This window comes from Phoenix dactylifera, chromosome 17 (genome assembly GCF_051530095.1).
Source record: "Phoenix dactylifera cultivar Ajwa chromosome 17, Ajwa_hap1_PhDact_Kaust_v1.1, whole genome shotgun sequence".
In the NCBI taxonomy this organism is placed as follows: Eukaryota; Viridiplantae; Streptophyta; class Magnoliopsida; order Arecales; family Arecaceae; genus Phoenix; species Phoenix dactylifera.
In genome coordinates, this window is record NC_143206.1 from 10,179,402 (window position 1) to 10,198,073 (window position 18,672).

General features: G+C 37.6%; 1 protein-coding gene across 4 annotated transcripts in view; it reads left to right on the plus strand.

Moving 5' to 3' along the window:
- The window catches only part of LOC103701658 (rho GTPase-activating protein 7-like), a 49,139-nt gene that overhangs the window by 17,596 nt on the left and 12,871 nt on the right, over window positions 1–18,672 (plus strand). For all 4 annotated transcript variants that reach the window (XR_003384614.4, XR_003384615.4, XM_008783804.6 and 1 more), the window contains exons 13-20: window positions 1,950–2,171; window positions 6,246–6,575; window positions 7,003–7,052; window positions 9,862–9,922; window positions 10,003–10,086; window positions 11,389–11,502; window positions 11,594–11,763; window positions 14,049–14,118. Coding sequence is in view for 2 of the 4 variants with exons in the window: in XM_008783804.6 (XP_008782026.2) it covers window positions 1,950–2,171; window positions 6,246–6,575; window positions 7,003–7,052; window positions 9,862–9,922; window positions 10,003–10,086; window positions 11,389–11,502; window positions 11,594–11,763; window positions 14,049–14,118 (1,101 nt within the window). In the remaining 2 variants the exon portion in view is untranslated. The remainder of the gene's footprint in view (window positions 1–1,949; window positions 2,172–6,245; window positions 6,576–7,002; window positions 7,053–9,861; window positions 9,923–10,002; window positions 10,087–11,388; window positions 11,503–11,593; window positions 11,764–14,048; window positions 14,119–18,672) is intronic.

Here is an 18,672-nt window from a genome sequence, read left to right on the forward strand (position 1 = left end):
AGTGCATCAATGTGGAACTGGAGTAAGATTTAGTGGTTCACTACTAATGAATGAGTTTCGCTAGAAAAAAATAGTTTAAATCAGGGTTTATTTTCAAATATGCAGATATAGTAATCAAAATCCTTGGTATAATTGAGTCAAAAGTTACTAATTCTAGGTGCGTTTGTTGGGGAACTGAAGAAGTAGCTTAGGCTCAATTTTAAAAAAGAAAAAAATCAGTTTGTTTGCTTGATTTTCTTTCTGTTATATTGTTTCACTTGGAGAAAAAAATCTGACTGCCATTGTGAGACTTAGCTCAAGGCAAGTGTGGTTTATGCACTTAACTCTCACAGTTATTATGATCAAAGTTTGTCGGACCTATCGGTACCATACCTACGGTACTGCTACCGAACTAGTATGGAGCCTTATATCGTACCAACACTCAGTATGCTTCGCCGTTCTACCCTGTACTATGTCCCGACACCGTAATAGGATCGTACCGGTACGGGGTTCGGTACCAAGATGACAAACCTTGATTGTGATTGATTTTAATTTGGTGAGTGTCAGTGGATTGCAATTTGTACATACAACGTTCATTAGGAGATTTCTAACAATCAAAGTAGTTAAAGAAGTGGATGCTAAAATCATGAATTAGTGCAAATCATGCATTAAAATGCTGGTTCCTATCACATCCTGTTGGGTTATGCATATGAACTTGGACTGCATACCTCTGTCATATCTATCTCTATATATTGCTGTGTCTCAGCCAAAATCAGTGCTTAATATTTGACACACTATAGAAGGCAAATCATTGCAGCTCAGCATTTGCCCATGTCCCACATACACATGTTTATACAGGATGGCTCAAAACTCTTCGCAGTTTCTTTTGGATTTGAAAGACTGATTTATAGATCAAATGCAATAACAACATAATAAACATCAAAGTAACCCATTTTTTCTTTACCTTTTGGTTTTACCTAATAATCACTAAATTAGCCTTGGATATAAGCCAAACTATGAAAATTTGGGGGCAGAAAAAGAATGATGCATTTTTCACCAGATGCATGGAGTTAGTATTTTTTTCATTACCTAAATGCCCTTTACAGTTACGAGATGGTTGTTCCTATGATATTATTTCTTGGCACAAAAAATCAGCAAAGACATCTTGGATGATTTGTGCTGTTAGATTTCGACCGATTTTTCCAAATTTATGCTTATTTGTTCAAAACATGTCTTTGTATTTGTCTAAAAGACGCTTCAAATTAGTTTAGAACTTAAAAAGTGTGCTTTTATTTTTTGTTTTTTCAACTGCATATCTTGTAACAACTAGCACATCTTTCTGTGCTTGTGAGCAACCAACGAGTGTATACTGTGAGCACTATAGTTTACTTTCTGGTTTTTTTTGCCAGAATGAGCGTGAGACCTGGTACTCCAGCCCTTAGCATGACGAGGAAAGATTTTAAGCTTGTGCAGTGCCTAAGTAATATTCATGACAATGGCTTACCAAGCTTTTTTTTTTGGGGCAAGTTGCAATATTAGAAATGGGAGAGCAATATGAAAATGGTAGAATGGAGTTATATATTTTCTATATTGCAGTTTTGATTAATGTCAGTCTCTAGTTATATATTTTCTTCGTTTTATCCTCACCTCCAATGTATAATAAGATCTCCAGAGTAAAAGGGTAAATGCTTTTTTGTTTGCCTGCTTTATTATTTTTATTATTTACAAGACTTATCCCAAACCTTTGAGTGTCATGATTGCTTGCAGTTAGCAACTGTTTATTTTTCATCTTCATACGCTTGAACGTATGTTTACTCCAGTAGATATTTTTTGCCTTGTGTCTATTCCTTTGTTTCTTGTTCATATTTTCATGATCATCTGGGTTATCTTTGTTTTGCAGAATGAAGTGTCTAATCCTTTTGCTTCTTGTTCATATTTTCATGATCATCTGGGTTATCCTTGATTTGCAGGATGATAATTTAGACAGATGCTCTCTGTCTCATGATTCCCAAATTGAAGATAGTGGCAGTGAGGAATCAACAGATGATGGAAATGCTGGGGTGAAAGATAATGGATATCATGATGCAGAAAATGATGTAGATCCAGAAGTGGATGATGATCCTGAACGTGTACATAGTGGAAAACTGAGTGAAAGCAGTGGATATTGTGGCAGCGACCTTTATGAGTGCAAGGTTTGCTTTTCATGGGGGATAATGCTTTTCACTTTATTGAGATTTTTCCTACCACATTCATTCATTTTTTAAGGAGGCTTATGCTTTTGTAAAATATGTTCTAATATTTCTGTTGGGAATATGAGAAGATCTAAAGCTACTGTTTATTTATCTTCTGCATTGTAGTGGGGGGTGAACTGCTGCTTTTTGTGGTTACTTTTCAGTTCTCAATCTCCATGGTGTATTTGCATTTATTTAATGTGTCCAGGGTCCACAAGTCCGGTTTTGTATGTTTATCCCTTTTCTTAATGCTTTTTGATGGGTTTAATTCTGTTTAAGATATATTTCTTAGTCATGATGAAGGTTAGTCTAATCATGATTGCTCATAGTTTAAGTTAAATCTCTCTCTCTCTCTCTCTCTCTCTCTCTCTCTCTCTCTCTCTCTCCATCCCCCCTCTCCCCCTCTGGCTATCCTTTCTGAAGAAGTAGGTGATGATGATGATAACATTATTAGCATCTTTGATGGTGGTGGGATTAACTCAGCATTCCATCAATTCATTTGCATTTCACCCAGCAATCATGAGAAATCCTCTTTAAACATCAAACCTTGAGAAAGGGACCTGTATGGGTTATAATAACAGATATCTTTCGAGCATGATGATATTTCTATTGCTTGCAATGTGCATATATGTTTCTGAATATTGTGTCAATGTTACATAGTTTAGGCTGTATGTTTATAAAAGCTTTACAATACATAAGGTGACTTTGAAATATTTGGCAAGCATAACTCTGTAATCTAAGTCCATTATTAAACATGAAGTTTTGGACATTATGTATAAACCAGAGAGGTGAAATGCCTATGAGTTCACCTCTAGCCTGAAAGGTTTTGACTTTTTCAAATTATATGTTATCCCCTAATATTGAGGTAATCCATTTGTACCTGTACCTATTTACATTTTTCTAGATTAAATATAAAAGTGATTTGCTTGAGTCCTGTACTTCATTGATACTCTACTATTATAATGATTCACCTCATTATTGTCATAGGTCATGCGCTGATTATTTTCTAGAAGAAATTTGCTTTTTGCTCTTTGCCCTCTGCAAGTGTACAGGCTGATGGTACTATATGAATGGGTTCTTCCTTCTAAAATATGACTGAAAATTCCATAGCACCTCATTATAACTGCTAGCTAAGTTCTGCTACACCTGTCGAGGAACAAAATCTAGGTTCTCTGGATTACATAACTTGGGGTAGAAGAATCCCATAGTTCTCTGTGCTGTTCCTTTTTCTATTTCCTGAATTGTTATCAAGACATGCAAATGACTTATTTGTCCAAATGACTGGGCACAAGGTATGCTGAACCGACTGGAACCGGTCGGTTCAGCCTGTACCGAACCAGTGCCGACGGGTACCGGTACAGTACAGCATATAAAAATGGTTTCGATCCAAACTGGGTCGGAATCGATTGGTTCCGTGCTTGGGCCGGTTCGCACCGGTACAAGCCGGTCTTTCCCCGCGCGCTGGGAAGAGCGCCCACGCGGCTGGAGCCCAGTGCGGACACGGCAAATTTTTTTTTGGGAAATGCGCGCGGACGCGCGAGCGGAGAACGCGCGCCCGTGCGCGTTTCTCCGCGCAGGAATCGCGCCCGCGTGCGATTCCCCAGCAAGGAATCATGTCCGAGCGCGGTTCCCCGTGCAGGGCACCGTGCCCACGCGGGTTGCTAGCCCGCGTGGGGGCATTAAACGCGGTTGCTTTTTTTTTGGAAAACGCGCGCGGACGAGCGCCCGCGCGCGATTCACCGCGCAGGAACCACGCCCGCGCGCGGTTCCCCAGCAGGGAATCGCGCCCGAGCGCGGTTCCCCGCGCGGGGCACCGTGCCCATGCGGGTTGCCAGCCTGCGTGGGGGTATTAAATACCACTCTGTGGCATTTGACGCGTCCGCGGACGTGCGTGGATGCATTTTTTTTTTGTTTTTTTTTAAGTCCGCGTGCTCGTGGCCGCGCGCGCGGCTCCGGTTCGGTACCGGTTCCAAGTTGGTACCGAACCGGAACTGTACCGGTGCTGGTGCTCATCGGTACGCCGGTACAGTCGGTCCGGCAAACCTTGACTGGGCCACATCTGAAAAGTCGTGTTAAATCAGGTGACCTAAAAGAGTGCACCCAACTACCTTTTCCAAGCTAGATCGCTTATTTATTGGGCTAAATTTTTTTCAAGTAATTGGCACATTTTTCTTCTTATTTTTAATGACTGATGATCCTATTGTGCATGACTTTCATTTCCATGCTAAGTCCTGACCAATTTATATATGTTCCAAAATCGATAACAAATTTCTATTTGAGTTAGTAAATAATAGGGCTGCAAATGGGTCGGGTCGGGTCCTGAGTGACCTCGATCCGACCCGGTTTTTAGTTTGGGTCTTAATTTTGGACCCAGACCCGACCCAGTTGAAAATTGGGTCGGGTCGGGTCCATGCCTACAAATTTTGACCCGACGGGTCATTTGGGTCGAGTCCGGGTTGGGTCCGGATCTATGTATATTTATATTCAAAGTTCCACTATATAATAGTAAAAAACTGACCCAAGAAAAAATGGGTCGGGTCAGGTCGGGGTCAAAATTGGGTGGACCCGACCCGATCCGAAAAATAGAACGGGTCCAAATTTAGAACCCGGCCCGGCCCTGCGGGTCCCAAAATTCGGGTCGGGTCGGGTCACGGGTCGACTCGACCCATTTGCAACCCTAGTAAATAAGGGCGACTAAGTGCAGAAATATATGCTCAATACGTGCTTATGCTCATTGAGGATACTCATGTATTCTTCTGTGAAATTATTTATCTAGTGAAAAATCATTGACTCAAAACAAATCTTTTGACTTGTTAACTATGAACTTGCATAACCAATCCACCATTTTTCTATATAAATAGAGTTCATACTGTTCTCACAGCTATACTGTACAAGTTAGTTTAAGCGTCCCTTGGCTATGACTTGCACCATTATTTTTTTAACGAACATTAAATTTTATGTACCTGGGTCCTCAGCTGGTTAATGCACCTCTTCATGTTTTCAGGACAAAAGTTCAATCAGATTCTCTTTAAGGATGTAGTTTGTCTTCTTCTGATTGTCATACCGGTGTTATGATCTCTTTTTTGACAACCATAGCAAGATATAGCCCTTAATTACTTTTTTTTGGGGTAACAATTTCGGGTCAAATTGTAACAAATGCCCAGATCTTCAACTAGTTTTTACTTGTCTTTTCCTTTTCCCTTTTGTATTTTGCCAATTTTACTACAAAGTATGCTCTCTTTGATAGTAAAATGTCAACAAAATAAATAAAAAAAAATGTTTTCCTTTTCAGGGTACTACCAAACTGTATTGCTGGTTAGGTTAATCATTAGTTACTTGAATGAAGAGTTGGTGGGGGGTGCAAACAATTAAAAGACTTAAAAATTTTTAGATACAGAAGCACCTAGGAAGCCTTACAGAAGCACCTAGGAAGCCTTTGTGATGTCATATATTAAAGAATAATAGGATTTTGCTTGCTGTCTTTTGAAGAAATGCATAACTGTGTATTCAGAAGTGTAAAAGCAATAAGTTATTTACTTACAGAGCTTGGGTTGATTTTGCAAAATAGTGCTAGATTTCAACATGTAGTTGAAGCATGAGGAATGAGGAAATGGGTGTAAGATTTGGAGCAGGTGGGGAATCCCATTTAGTAGTTTCCAGGGCACCAAACATTTACTGTATATAGCATTTATAATAGTATAAAAAATGCAGAGCTTATTGTGATGACTTTACTCAACGTCAATAAAGTCTTTTACTGTGACCAATGGTTGCCTGAGTCTTGCATTCTTTAGCAAATTGTTCATCATGTTTATAGGGCTCATACATAAATTGGTGCTACAATTGGGAGTGCTTGTTTGTGATATTACATATAAATGTTGTTTCCAGCTAGTGAGTGTGCTTTATTCTGGGATGACATGCATCAGTATTGATTTTTTTATGTGTTTGTCTTGATATTTTGCCTCAACTTAACTTTGTTTGCTAGAGTTACTCCCCTTTCTGTTGAATTGAACTCTTTTTTTGATGTGTGAAAAATAGGTCTTTGCTGGTGATGACTCAGATGCTGAGTCTCCTAAAGATAATCAAGATTCAGCCACAAATATAGAGTTAACTAGAGGTTCCCAAGCTGAACTACATGAGCATGATCCTGCAAATAAAACTGTTGATAACTCAATGACCGAGAAGGATACCTCTAGTGTGTTGCCTACACGCGAGTGTCCCCTATCAATGGGAGAGATCCTGTCATCCTTTGATCCAGGAATGTCTTTCCCAGGTCAGGTAGCTGAATATTGTTTGGAGAGGCATCCAAGCAAACCAAATGGATCACACACACAAATGAAGCGAACTAATTTTTGGGGACGCAATAATGTGAGTCACTTTGCTGATACTCTGAATTATTTGACTGTGAAATCCTGTTGTTTCTGAAATATGGAGCTCACTGGAGCAAATCCTTAAGAGTTTTGAAATGTTTTTCATCTTATTGTCTTTCCGTTTCCTGTAATTGTTGTTTTGGATGGTTCTTATCTTGGGCCTGTTATATGTCTAAATCTAGAGTTTGAATTACTGTCCTAGCCTCCTAGGTTCCCCCTGTGATTATGTAGAATATTGTAGATTTCAATTCTTCGTAAATGCTTCTTCCCAATAAGCATTGATATGTGTATTGCTAAGGAAGTTTTCTTTTATATTTTGTGCTAAAAGTATTTTTCCCAATCTAATTATTGTAGAAATGCTCTCTATATTTTGAATATAAAATTTATCTAATAGATTCCTGATGTCATGCCTATCAATTTTATAGGCCAGAAAGAATCAATCAGTGGAGTCAGTTGATTCGTCTGGAGAAGAAGAGTAAGTTGTTTAGTTCCTGTCTCATGTATTTTTGATTTTTAACTTCAGCAATATCAAATGCAGTCGAAAAGTATCTAATGCAATCTAAAAGTAGCCATTATTGGATCCCATGGCTGTACTATCATAATATGTTGCTCTCTCTCTCTCTCTTGTGTGTGTGTATGTGCGCGCCCTTCTTCCTTGGCTGGTAATGATATGGATGGTTTCTAAAATGGGAAAGTAAATATCAAATCCTCAGCAAAATGATAATGGTGCAAAAAGAAAAAACTGAACTAAATGAACTATCTTGATATTCTCTTCTGAACTTTCAGTAGGTTTTCTTAGTTGCTCGTCTTTCTTTAAGATGTGCTAAAATTCTTTTGACCTCTGCTGTCCCAGTGAAAGGCTTGCATTATTTTTTGTCGAGCAACTGAAGCCATTTCCTTTAATGAGAGAAGTTTTTTTTTTTTTAATTTTTGAAACGATAGAAGATGCATTCATTTCCCCTTGACAGCTTTCTGAGTGCAAAAGAAACTCAGTCTTTTGGAAAAAAATAATAAAAGAAAGATATTCGCTTTTAAGTCACTTCATAAATAAGAAATTGTGAATGAACTGCTGTAGATTTTGGGTTATTTGAACTACAACTGAACCACCAGGGTACCCAACTTTTTGTTCTTTTAGACTAAATTAGTCGAATCAAATTTGAATTTGTTAAACTATTAAGATAGAGATGAAAGCAGCAAAGTTCTTGGTACAAAAATGATTCAAACCTTTCCCCAGAAAAACCATTTCCACCGAAGCTATTCATTATTAGATCTGACCATCAGAAACTAGTCAAGATTTGTCACCTAACAGACTGGTTGGTTCAGGTTGGTTTCGTCTGAATAACTTCTGTTTGGGCAAAGTTGTCAGTACTTGTACTGGTCATGGCTGAAATATTGTGTTGTGCTGGACGGTGGCAGCAAGGTATCAGCATGATATATGGGCAGTTACCCATGTATTATGCATATCAACCCAAGCTGATCTGTATCAACTCATGCTGGTGCATGCTAGTCAGGATGAACTAGTACAGAACAATCCAGATTCCAGACTGCTACAAACTCAACTTTATTGTTATAAGCCTTGGCATGTGGCTGGGCGATGATCTAACTAATATACAAGGATCTAACTAGGAAATTTTTCCAAGATAGACTGTATTTAAATGCCTTTTTATGGTTGACATAGTTTTTTTTCAGGAAATTTGCAAGATTGTCATATGTCTAATATCTGACTGCATTCAACTTTTCAGAACACATTCTACATCCAAAATCACCTTTATCTTCAGGTTCGTATTTTTCTAATTATAGAAGATATAATTTGAAGCAACGTTAGCGAAACCGTCCCGAATCGAGCGGTTCCGGCCGTTTCGAGTCGTACTAGTGGCTCACCGGTACGGTTCCAGCAACGGAAACGAGACTCGTTGTTGGAACCGGAGAAGGAGAAGGAAAGAGAGAGCGAGCGCGGGGGGGGGGGGGGGGGAGGGGGAAGGGTGGCGGATGCTGGCAGAGAGCCGGCGGAGGCCGTAGCCAGTTCCCCTGTTTTGAATGAAACACGGGTCTAGCCACGACCTTGCCTGCCGCAGGTTCCGTTGGCCCTCCGCCGGCCCTCTACTGGCCTCCCTCCCTCTCTCCCCCTTCTCTCTCTCTCTCCTTCACTCCCACGGTACATTTGACTTTGTCGGTATAGGCCCGACATGGCCCGTATTGACTCGTCCTGCCGGACAACCGATACGATGCCCAGTACCAGTTCCTCCGGCCTTGATTTGAAGTAACAAAGAAAGATGGGAACTAGTTGACTCTGAGAAATTAATGAGGAGCCTATTTGCTATTCCCAAGTTCTCTGCACCGATAATTTAATTACTGGTCAACCTTGCTGGATTAGATAGCTCAGCTGCAATATCTCGGTCAAAGTACTGGTCCCACATTTCTGACAATTCTGCTTTGTGAATTTATTTACGGATTCTGACTTTGGCACCAAACAGTTCACACTCTAGCAACACTTTTTGTTCCACTTTGTTTTCAGTATCATGTTAGAGGGGAAGGTGTCATGGTTGAGGATTATGGAAAGGGAAGTTGAGTTCTGTTTTCCTTGAACTGAGAAACAGAGTGGAGATATTTTAAGCTAGAATTTTTTTATAGAGATTGTGGTGATTCTGGGAGAAGGAAAATTTGCCTTCAGATAAATAAATCTTTAAATGCTTAACGTCAGCAGACTTTATCATTGTGAGACTTTTCTGGTTCTTGTAAATTATGTTATTTATCCTTTTAAATTAGGATTGTACAATGTATTACAACTTATTTGTTTTGTAATCTTGAAGTTACTGGACTTGCACTCCTTCATGTATCTTATTTATATGCACATTTCTGTGCTAAACTGCTAATACAGATTGAAAGGTAGTTCTGCTTTTTCTTTTTCTTTTTTTTGAAGCATAAATTTTCTTCCAAGATGGATTTCTTTTTCATGCATTGTATATCCTGGAAGTTTGGTCATTGATATGTAACCAATCTGACATTTCTATGAGAATCGTTATATCAAGTCAAACAATTATTCCATGTTGTGGGTTCTGCTGATGAAAAATTGCTACTGTCAAAGATGTTCCATGGTTTGAAATTTTGTGACGAAATTGTACATCTGTTCTCGAACTGTCCATGCGCAACCGTACCTATGAAGCATTGTCTTATTTATTTTGACTCAAACATTTTAGCTGGAAGACAGTGGTAACTAAGAAAATTTTCTTTCAGTTTCTGCATCATGAATATTCTTGATAAACTTGTGACATATCCTGTGCCAGGCTTGCTATCCAAAGGCTTGAGATCACAAAGAATGACCTCCGGATTAGGATTGCAAAAGAGGTATGAGAGGAAATTTTCTTGGGACATGACAGGATAAAGAGTGGCCGAACTCTTACTGACTGTGGAAAATACTTTCACAGGCCAAAGGAAATGCCATTCTACAGGCAAGTCTGGAAAGGAGAAAACAGGCTTTGCATGAACGACGCTTAGCTCTAGAGCAAGATGTATGTTATTTTCTTATATGCTTCCAGTGAAGCTTATTAAGTTTCATATGTTTGCTTGCTTTAAGTTGTTGGAGTAGAAAGTTCCAAGACTAATCTCCAAAAAGGTTAAGGAATGGAGTAAGAAAAATTTTCTTTTTATATGATTGTACAAAGTATTTGAAAATTCTTTTTCTGCATACATGGCGAATAGCCGAATACTCAACCTTTGTAAACTTATGTCAGCTAGGTTGATCTGTAAGCTCCTTATCTGCTTGGGAGGTGTGAATATGCTAGACCCGAGTGAGCCAGTCAGGCTTAGCTCATTCTCAGCTCAGTTTGTAATTGAGGCGAGCTCTTGCCAGCTCGTGTAATGTTGAGTGGAACTTGAATTTGCTCATGAACAGCTTGTTTAAGAGAACATGGAGAGGTTGACATCTCATAAAGCTTTTATATATTAAATATTACATTTGAAATACATTATTTTATGTATAAATTGGATTAAATTTTAAGAATTGTTAGATAAAAATAAATTTTAATTTATGAATAATAACAAAAATAGTATTATTTATCTACTCCTACTTTGGGCTAAATAGAGCCGAGCTCTAGCGAGCCAACCTAGTCGAGTGAGCTGAAGATGAGCTGAACTCAGGGCCGGAAACAAGCTTCTCACAAAGGCTTGCTCATTAGACAGCTGTAGATTGGATGGCATAACACTTGTTTTCTTTATATTTATCTAAAACCATCTTATATTACAATAACACTTTGTTTGCAATCTTTATTGGGACTTTGTTTAAATCTTATGCTTTTATGTGGTTGTCAGTCTTCAACTTTTTCTCTATACTGTCAGTTAATCTTCATTCCTTGTGGGACCACCTTTTGTAAATGCTCCTTACATCCATTGTTATGACAGTACTACTTCTTGAATTGGATGTAGATATAAATTCTAAGACAGCTGCTAGTTTATAGAAACATATTAATTAAAGTTCTTAGTTTCTTAAGTTCATTTTTAAATAAGTTGACTTGGATATGTTGTCTATGGGTTTGTATTTTGTTGACCTGGCCAAATGTGGCTATACATTTGGGTTTGAGCATTTTCTACTCTGACCAATTCGTGCTCTGACCTGCCTGTATTGTTAGCCCCACCATGAATGACTTGGTGAGGATAACCAAATGCAGAAGTTGTATATGCAAAATATCTGATATGCAATCACATGTTTTCATTTCTGGTCGTTGCTTGCATTTATTGAAGGGAACTTTTTTCGCACACAACTATTTGTCTTTTTTGAAATTATGTTATTAACATTTTGTTGACTATTTTCTAAGGTCTCAAGGCTACAAGAGCAATTACAAGCTGAGAGGGACCTTAGAGCTGCTCTGGAGGTTGGCTTGAACATGTCTTCTGGACAGTTTTCTAGCTCACATGCCATGGACTCTAAGGTCTGCATATTCTTTTTCCTGTTCATCATTCTCGGCATAAAGTAATGGATTTTGTCGAGTATGACCTTATCCTTTTTAACTTTGTCTGAAGACAAGGGCAGAACTTGAGGAGATTGCCCTTGCTGAGGCTGACGTTGCCAGGTTAAAACAGAAAGTTGCAGAACTCCATCTGCAACTTAATCAACAACGTCAAAATCACTATGGATCTCTCTCTCGTGCATGTGATTACTGTCAGCACCTTCCGACCCATCTCGCACAACAGTGAGACAATTTGATCTTCTTAGTTTCAGCTTTTGAGTTTTTAATTTGTCTAAAGTCTAAACCAAGGTATGCCGTATCGGCCAAACCGAGCGGTACGGAATGTAATTATTGTACCGATTTGATACCGGTATCCGGTATGGGTGGCGTACCAATACTCGATATGCCAAAAAATTCTATACCATACCATACCGATACTGTGCTAGTCTGACACCGGTACGGAGTTCGGTATTGAGACGGCGAACCTTAGGTGGTGGTGTTGCCATTTTTTCTTTTTTTCTTTTTAAATATACACAAGGAATCTATCATGCTTCTCACATTCAGGCATGTAAACACCAGTTTTATCTATCAAATAAATTGTTAGTGTTGGCATATCAATCTTCTCAACTTTTTATATTTGCATATCGAGTAATTTGTTAGTGTAGAAAATTTCTTTTATGTCCTATGTTAAAGATGTAAGTTATCTATCTGCTGTATATTTTCCTGAATGGATAGGAGCATCATAAACAGACAGCACTTTTATCATATGGGAAATGTCAGATGGCACTGTTAGAAACAAGGATTCAAATGTGGGTGCTGGCCAGCTGTGCGGTGAATTTCTGAAACAAGGATTGACCTATGCCACTTTGACAGCCGATATATGGTGCCATGGGTCAATTTCCATGCATGCACAGTTCCAGCACCCTGTCAGACATATGTTTGGCACTTGAATTCTTGGTCAGAACATAGATTTAGTTTTGTATATAGTTTACTACACCTCTCTACTTGTATCTCCAGTTATTTGTTTCATAACTACCATCCATGTTATACATCTAAATGCCTATTATAAATTTGCACCAGTTTGTAAGGCTGATTCTGAACATTACATTAGGCTTCGTGATTATAACTTATTTATGGTATGAATGAGTCTTGAATATGCAAATGATTTGGAAATACTGGCAATTAAAATAGGAAGAGCAACCAACTTGACATCTTAACTGCTCATCTGATCAAGTTCAATGCCAGAAATATCCTTTGCTGTGCTGACTTATCAAGACAACCAAATCAGGCATGTCTAATGTCTGTGTGGCAAATAGACCATATCCACATTTGAAAAGGGCACTAGGTTAAGTGTGCTCAGGCGAGAGTAGTACTAGGGTGGGTTCCTCGTGTTGCACCCTTTTTAATCTAGTCAACAAAAGAAAAAGAGACACTTGGTTGATGGGCTTAAATTTGCAAACCTAGTTCAGAAGAAGAAACCACCAAAAAAGCCAAAAGATGCAGGTAGAGCAAATAGAAAGGTCAAGAATGCTCAGGAGCACCAAATTGATACCAAATGGTTGGGAAGAGGTGCCAAAACCAGCACATAGCCATTAGAAGTATCTCATATCTTCATATCCTGATGAAATCATTATGAAAGGGGTTCAAGGAACTGCAAGGATTGCAGAGTTCAGTAGGGTCTGAAAATGTCAGAATACGTCTAATGTGGGTATGAACCAAGTGAATTGATAACTTTTTACCTCCGTATTTTATGTTCTTTTGTTAATTTTTAGTTGGTATTTTTTGTTTTTTCTTTCAATTTTTCAAGCCAAACTAGGCTAAAACTTCCAAAATTAAAACAACTGACTTAAAGTTGATGTGTTTGGTTGAATGATTGAATTTCTATAAAGATAGAACTTGTATTTTGGCAAATTGTTGTTGGCTGCACTTAGTGAGTTAGTGTAGTCCTTAGTGGGCTTTGGTGCCAAATTAGTTTTCATTTTAATCTTATTCATGAGGGACCATTCCTTTATACTGATTTATTTTCTGCATTTAATGAACCAAATCAAGGCCTGATCAAAGTTGACAGCCAGAACTGTCGGTGCACAGGTGTTCACATATTTCCATCCAACCTGTTTTTAACCATATGACAATAGTCCCTGCCCATTCCAATGGTCAACCTGTATTGACCTGATCCATTTGCATCCCTACAAGTTTCTTATAGTGGGAAATCTTAAACAAGGAGACGACTTGCCAATAAGTAGGGAACATGATTGTTACTTGTCAAGAATGCTATATTTTTGGCATTACAATATCATTAAATTCTAGAACACCCTTTTTCTTGGCATGCATGATAATCAGGAACTTAATTTTGTTACATTCGGTTTAACTTTTAGTTGATAACTGAGCTTATCTCTGTGAGTTGCGCAGACTAACTTATCGATCAAATCAGGTTGCCTAAATGTACTTGGTTATTTACTTTATCTGATAGAGAAATTTTGTGGTCTGATCTTGTTGCCACAATCTTTTTGTTTTTAAATATTCTGCAGGAAGATTATTCAGAAAGATTCTGATACGAGCCTTGCTTTCTGCAACCATGAGAGGAAACAAAAAAGTGAGGTATGTCTAACCAATTCCTGTCTCATATGCTTTTATATATAGTTAATTTTTTAAGATATTCCTCTTTGGGTTCTGGTGATAACACTGTCCCATCTCCAGAAAATTCATTTTTTTTTCTGTAATTTAAGCATTATCTTTGAGCCTTTCAAGCAAGGAAAATTTAGTTCCACCTTTAATTTTTATAAATTTATATGCTAATAATTTGGACAAAAGAAAAAGCCACGGTTTCTAGAGACGGGAGTTCTCAGGCATTTGACTCCTTAAAGATGCCCTAGGAAGTGACATGACAATTAGTGGTATCTAGGAAAAGTTGTGCTAAAGGGGTGTGTATTGTCACTAAAGGCTCTCGAAAAATTCATTAACTTTTTATATTAAGTGAAAGGTAATAAAGCAATGCTGAAATAGTTGTCAGAGGTTGACTTGAGAGTAGAGCTGATCACAGGCCTTCTGGCCCGCCCAGCCCGGCCCGAAATTTTTCGGGCTTGGGCATTAAAAAAAGGCCCATGGGTCGGGCCTGGGAGAAAAGCGGCCCGACCAAAAAAACGGGCCGGGCTTGGTCGGGCCATTCTGGCCCATTTCCAGATTCCAAACAAAGAAAAAATCAGACCTGTCGGGTCGGGCCTATCGGGTCGGACCGGGCTAGACGGGCCTAGAACCAGATTTATAAAGTCGGGTCGGGCCTGGACAAAAATTTAAGCCCGACAGTCGGGCCTGGACAAAAATTTAAGCCCGACAGTCGGGCTGGGCCGGGCTTGGGCATAGCCATCGGGCCTAATTTCTGCTGTAGAGCCCGGCCCGAGCCCGGCCCGGCCCGGGTTTTGATCAGCTCTACTTGAGAGCATAAACGATAAATGTTTTGGTTTCTTTAGGTGAGTTGGTAATAGAAATGAACCAAGCAGACCAAGCAGGTTGGTTTTGAAACTATCGAAATGAATTTTGCTGCAAAAATTTTACAAGTTTGAAATACTTAAAAATGATAAGGAAATTAGAATTGAATAAATAACAGAAATTGAAAAAAAATTAAAATTGAATAAATATCATGGTAGCATGAAAGGATGGATCAATAACAAGCTGTTTGGATGCATGCTTGATTCTACAAAATGGTATGTTATATCTTCATAGTAATAAATTAATAATCAATGTAGGAGGCTGAAAATGGATCAGATATTGATCAAGTATTAGCATATCCATATCCATATCCATTTTGGTTTGGTGAACAACAAATATGGGCATGAATGAGAATGAGATGCTAAAATTTGAATCTATGTTTTGAACTGATACTGATACAAATTGGATAATAACACTATGGATATGAATTAGATAGCTAAATTTCCTCGATAGGATAGTATTCCACTTTGTGTTTTATTAACCCAGAGTATGTCTAGAAGCTTCCAGGCCTTCTTTTATTATGTTTCTAAAAGAAACAAATGATTGTATGAAAAACAACAGAGAAATACTACATCTACTTAATTAGAAGACTCCTTCAGTGGATCCTAATAGTTCTTCTAAGCTACATGTATTGAATTAAAAGGGTGACTATGTAAGGGTGAAATTTTAGAATCACAGTGTCCTTTAAAAGGGTTCCGGCAATGCCAAGCCGATCTAGTGCAAAACCGGGTCGGTTCGCGTATTATTTTCGGTTTCGTCCCTGAACTGGCTGGAACCGGTACCGAATCGGCTGAAATCGGTCCCGAATCGACCAAAACCGGCCGGAAATGGCTGAAACTGGCCGGTTCAGTTCAAACTTTGTTTGAACTGGCTGATTGGTACCGAATCAACCTAGTTTCGAATCGGACCCCTCACTGTGCACTTGTCTGATGCTTTAAAGCATTAAATTGAAGTTGGAAAGGCCCGAGTTCCCAACAGCAAATGAAAGCGATGGAGAGATTTCCGCTGCTTTTCCTCCCCAATCACTCAAAAAACTCACTGATTTAGTAGCTCAGAAGAAAGATCCAAGTCTAAATAAGGTGTGCTTCTTCTCTCCTATCCCATTTCCTCATTTTTTTGGGCTTAAAAAAATAACTCGATATTGCAAAATAAAAAAAGATCATGCCAAAATTTTTTATTTAGGCTGATTTTATTATATGTTGTAGATCTATGGATGATCTACACGATAACAAAAATTTTTAATTTTCGGATTATATATAATTTTTAAAAATTAAAAATATATTTTCAGACTAAAAAGTAAAAATAAAAAAAACAAAAAAACTGTAAAATCAGAAACGTATTTAGGGGCATGCAACCTACTCTCCATACAAAATTAATGTTCATTTATTCAAGTTTCGATACGATAATGCGCATAGTGGCTTATGCCTAAATTTGGAAAAAGTAGCCTTTGATGCATGCCTAAAGGTGTAGAAAAATATATGTAGCATCCATTGTTGGGTTCTACATAGATCTGAGGGGTTTTACATAGATCTGAGCTGAAATTAATTTTTTAAAATATTATTATTTAAATATTATTTTTAAATTCAAAAAAATAAAAATATATAAATAATACCAAAAAATTATAAAAAATTATACATAATTCAGAGGTAATTTTTGAGGTAGAAATCATATTTTTCTGAATTTATGATATTTAAACATAATTTAAAATTTAAAATTTATTAAAAATATATAAATAAATAAAAAGAGCCGCAAGGTGGTCTTCGTTTCATCGGTGAGTCTGTTCATGCATGCTATATAGGATAGAGACCACGGTGCACAATTGGTAGAGCCTGTGTGAAAACAATTGCATATAGGAAACGAGCTCGAGGTGATTTAAGAGGATACGATGCAGATGCAGATGATTTCGTACATGGAGTAGGATCCATACACGTAGCAGGTTTTGAGTCGTATATTGGATCCTATTATCCGCAATCACAAGCAGCTTATAATCCATACGGATATGGATATGGATATAGATATGGTGCGTCTTTGGCATCTTGTAGTGGCTACTATCCTATGCAGCCCGGAGCATCTCACAGATCAGATTTTGCTGCCGGCTTATTCGGATGGGCCCTTCCATAGCCGTATTATCAGTCAGAGGACACCTCAGCATCAGAGCTTCAGCGAGAGATCCGAGTTTTTATAATTCGGCGCGCGTTTCTTATGGGATAAACATACAAGACTACGCCACCGCGTGGTTAGAGGCGTGGGTTGATGTCCCTTCCGACAATGCTGATGATCTGGATACTTACGAGAGCCATCACCACTCGACTCAATTTTAGATATTGGTATGTAGTACTATAAATGTATATAATTGATTGTATTATTTTATAATTTTTACGTCACTACTTGATTTGAGAATATTTTATATTATTTTTTTTGTAGCATGCAACATTTTACTAATCATTTTATGATTTGTATCATTTTAAAACAAGAAGATGCATCATTTAGGTTAAACCGAAACCATAGAAACATAAAAAAACTTTAAAAAACAAAAAATTTGGGCGTGCTGGTACGGAACCGGCATGCCCTACCCGTACCAGCCATGGTACAGTACCAAATCGTACCGGCCGCTGACTGGTATCGGTTTGGCGGACCTTACCAAGAATGCTTCTCTACGGAAGAAAATTATGTTGAAAACATGCTGATGTTATCACTTAATTTCCTATGGAGTGTATTAGAGCTCTATGTGACTAAGGCTCTGTTTAGAGAGCTGTTGGCAGTAGAGCTTTTGGAAGTAGAGCTGTTGGAAGTAGAACTTTCTGAAGCAGATCTTTTATAAAAAGATGTTTGCTGTTTGGAAACTACATTTTTAAAGTGTTGTCACATTTTAACATGTGTTTGGTAAACAAACTGAGAAAGTATTTTTGTATAACAAAATTACCATAAAGGACATTGTATAGTATTATACAACAGAGCATAATAAAATATAACATATATTAATACATAAATATATGATATAGTATAATATTACTGTAATGTAATATAATATTATTATAATATAGTAATATAATATTTTATACTATAGCATAATAATTTAATATAATATTAAATTATTTAACATAACATATCAATGTATTATGATGTAATGTAATATAATATTATATTTATAGTATAATACAATAATAAAGGTACAAAATATTATAATTATTAGCATACATTAATTTTCATAATATAACATAATATTCAATTATTTAACATAACATATTAATGTATTATGATATAATGTAACATAATATTATACTTATAGTATACTACAATAATAAGAAACAAGAATACCTTTTCTTGCACAGAAGAGAGTCTGATCCACGGCTAGGGTTCTTTGTTAGGGCTCTAGTAGATTTTTAGGTTTATAAAGAGACAAAGTATGTAATGGTTATATTTTATTATGAGTATTTTGGTCAAAACAACAGCTTTCCAACGAAGCTCAAAACAGCTTTTTCGGAAAGCTCCAAAATGGAGCTTATCCCAAAAAGTTATTTTTAGCTTTCTGGAAAAGCTAAAATAGCTTTCCAAATTTTTTACCAAACACTCTTTTTCATCCAAAAGTGCTTTTGGAAGGCCAAAAAGTGCTTTTTGGCCCTCCAAAAGCTCCCCCAAACAGGGCCTAAGTAGGGTTGAAGATTG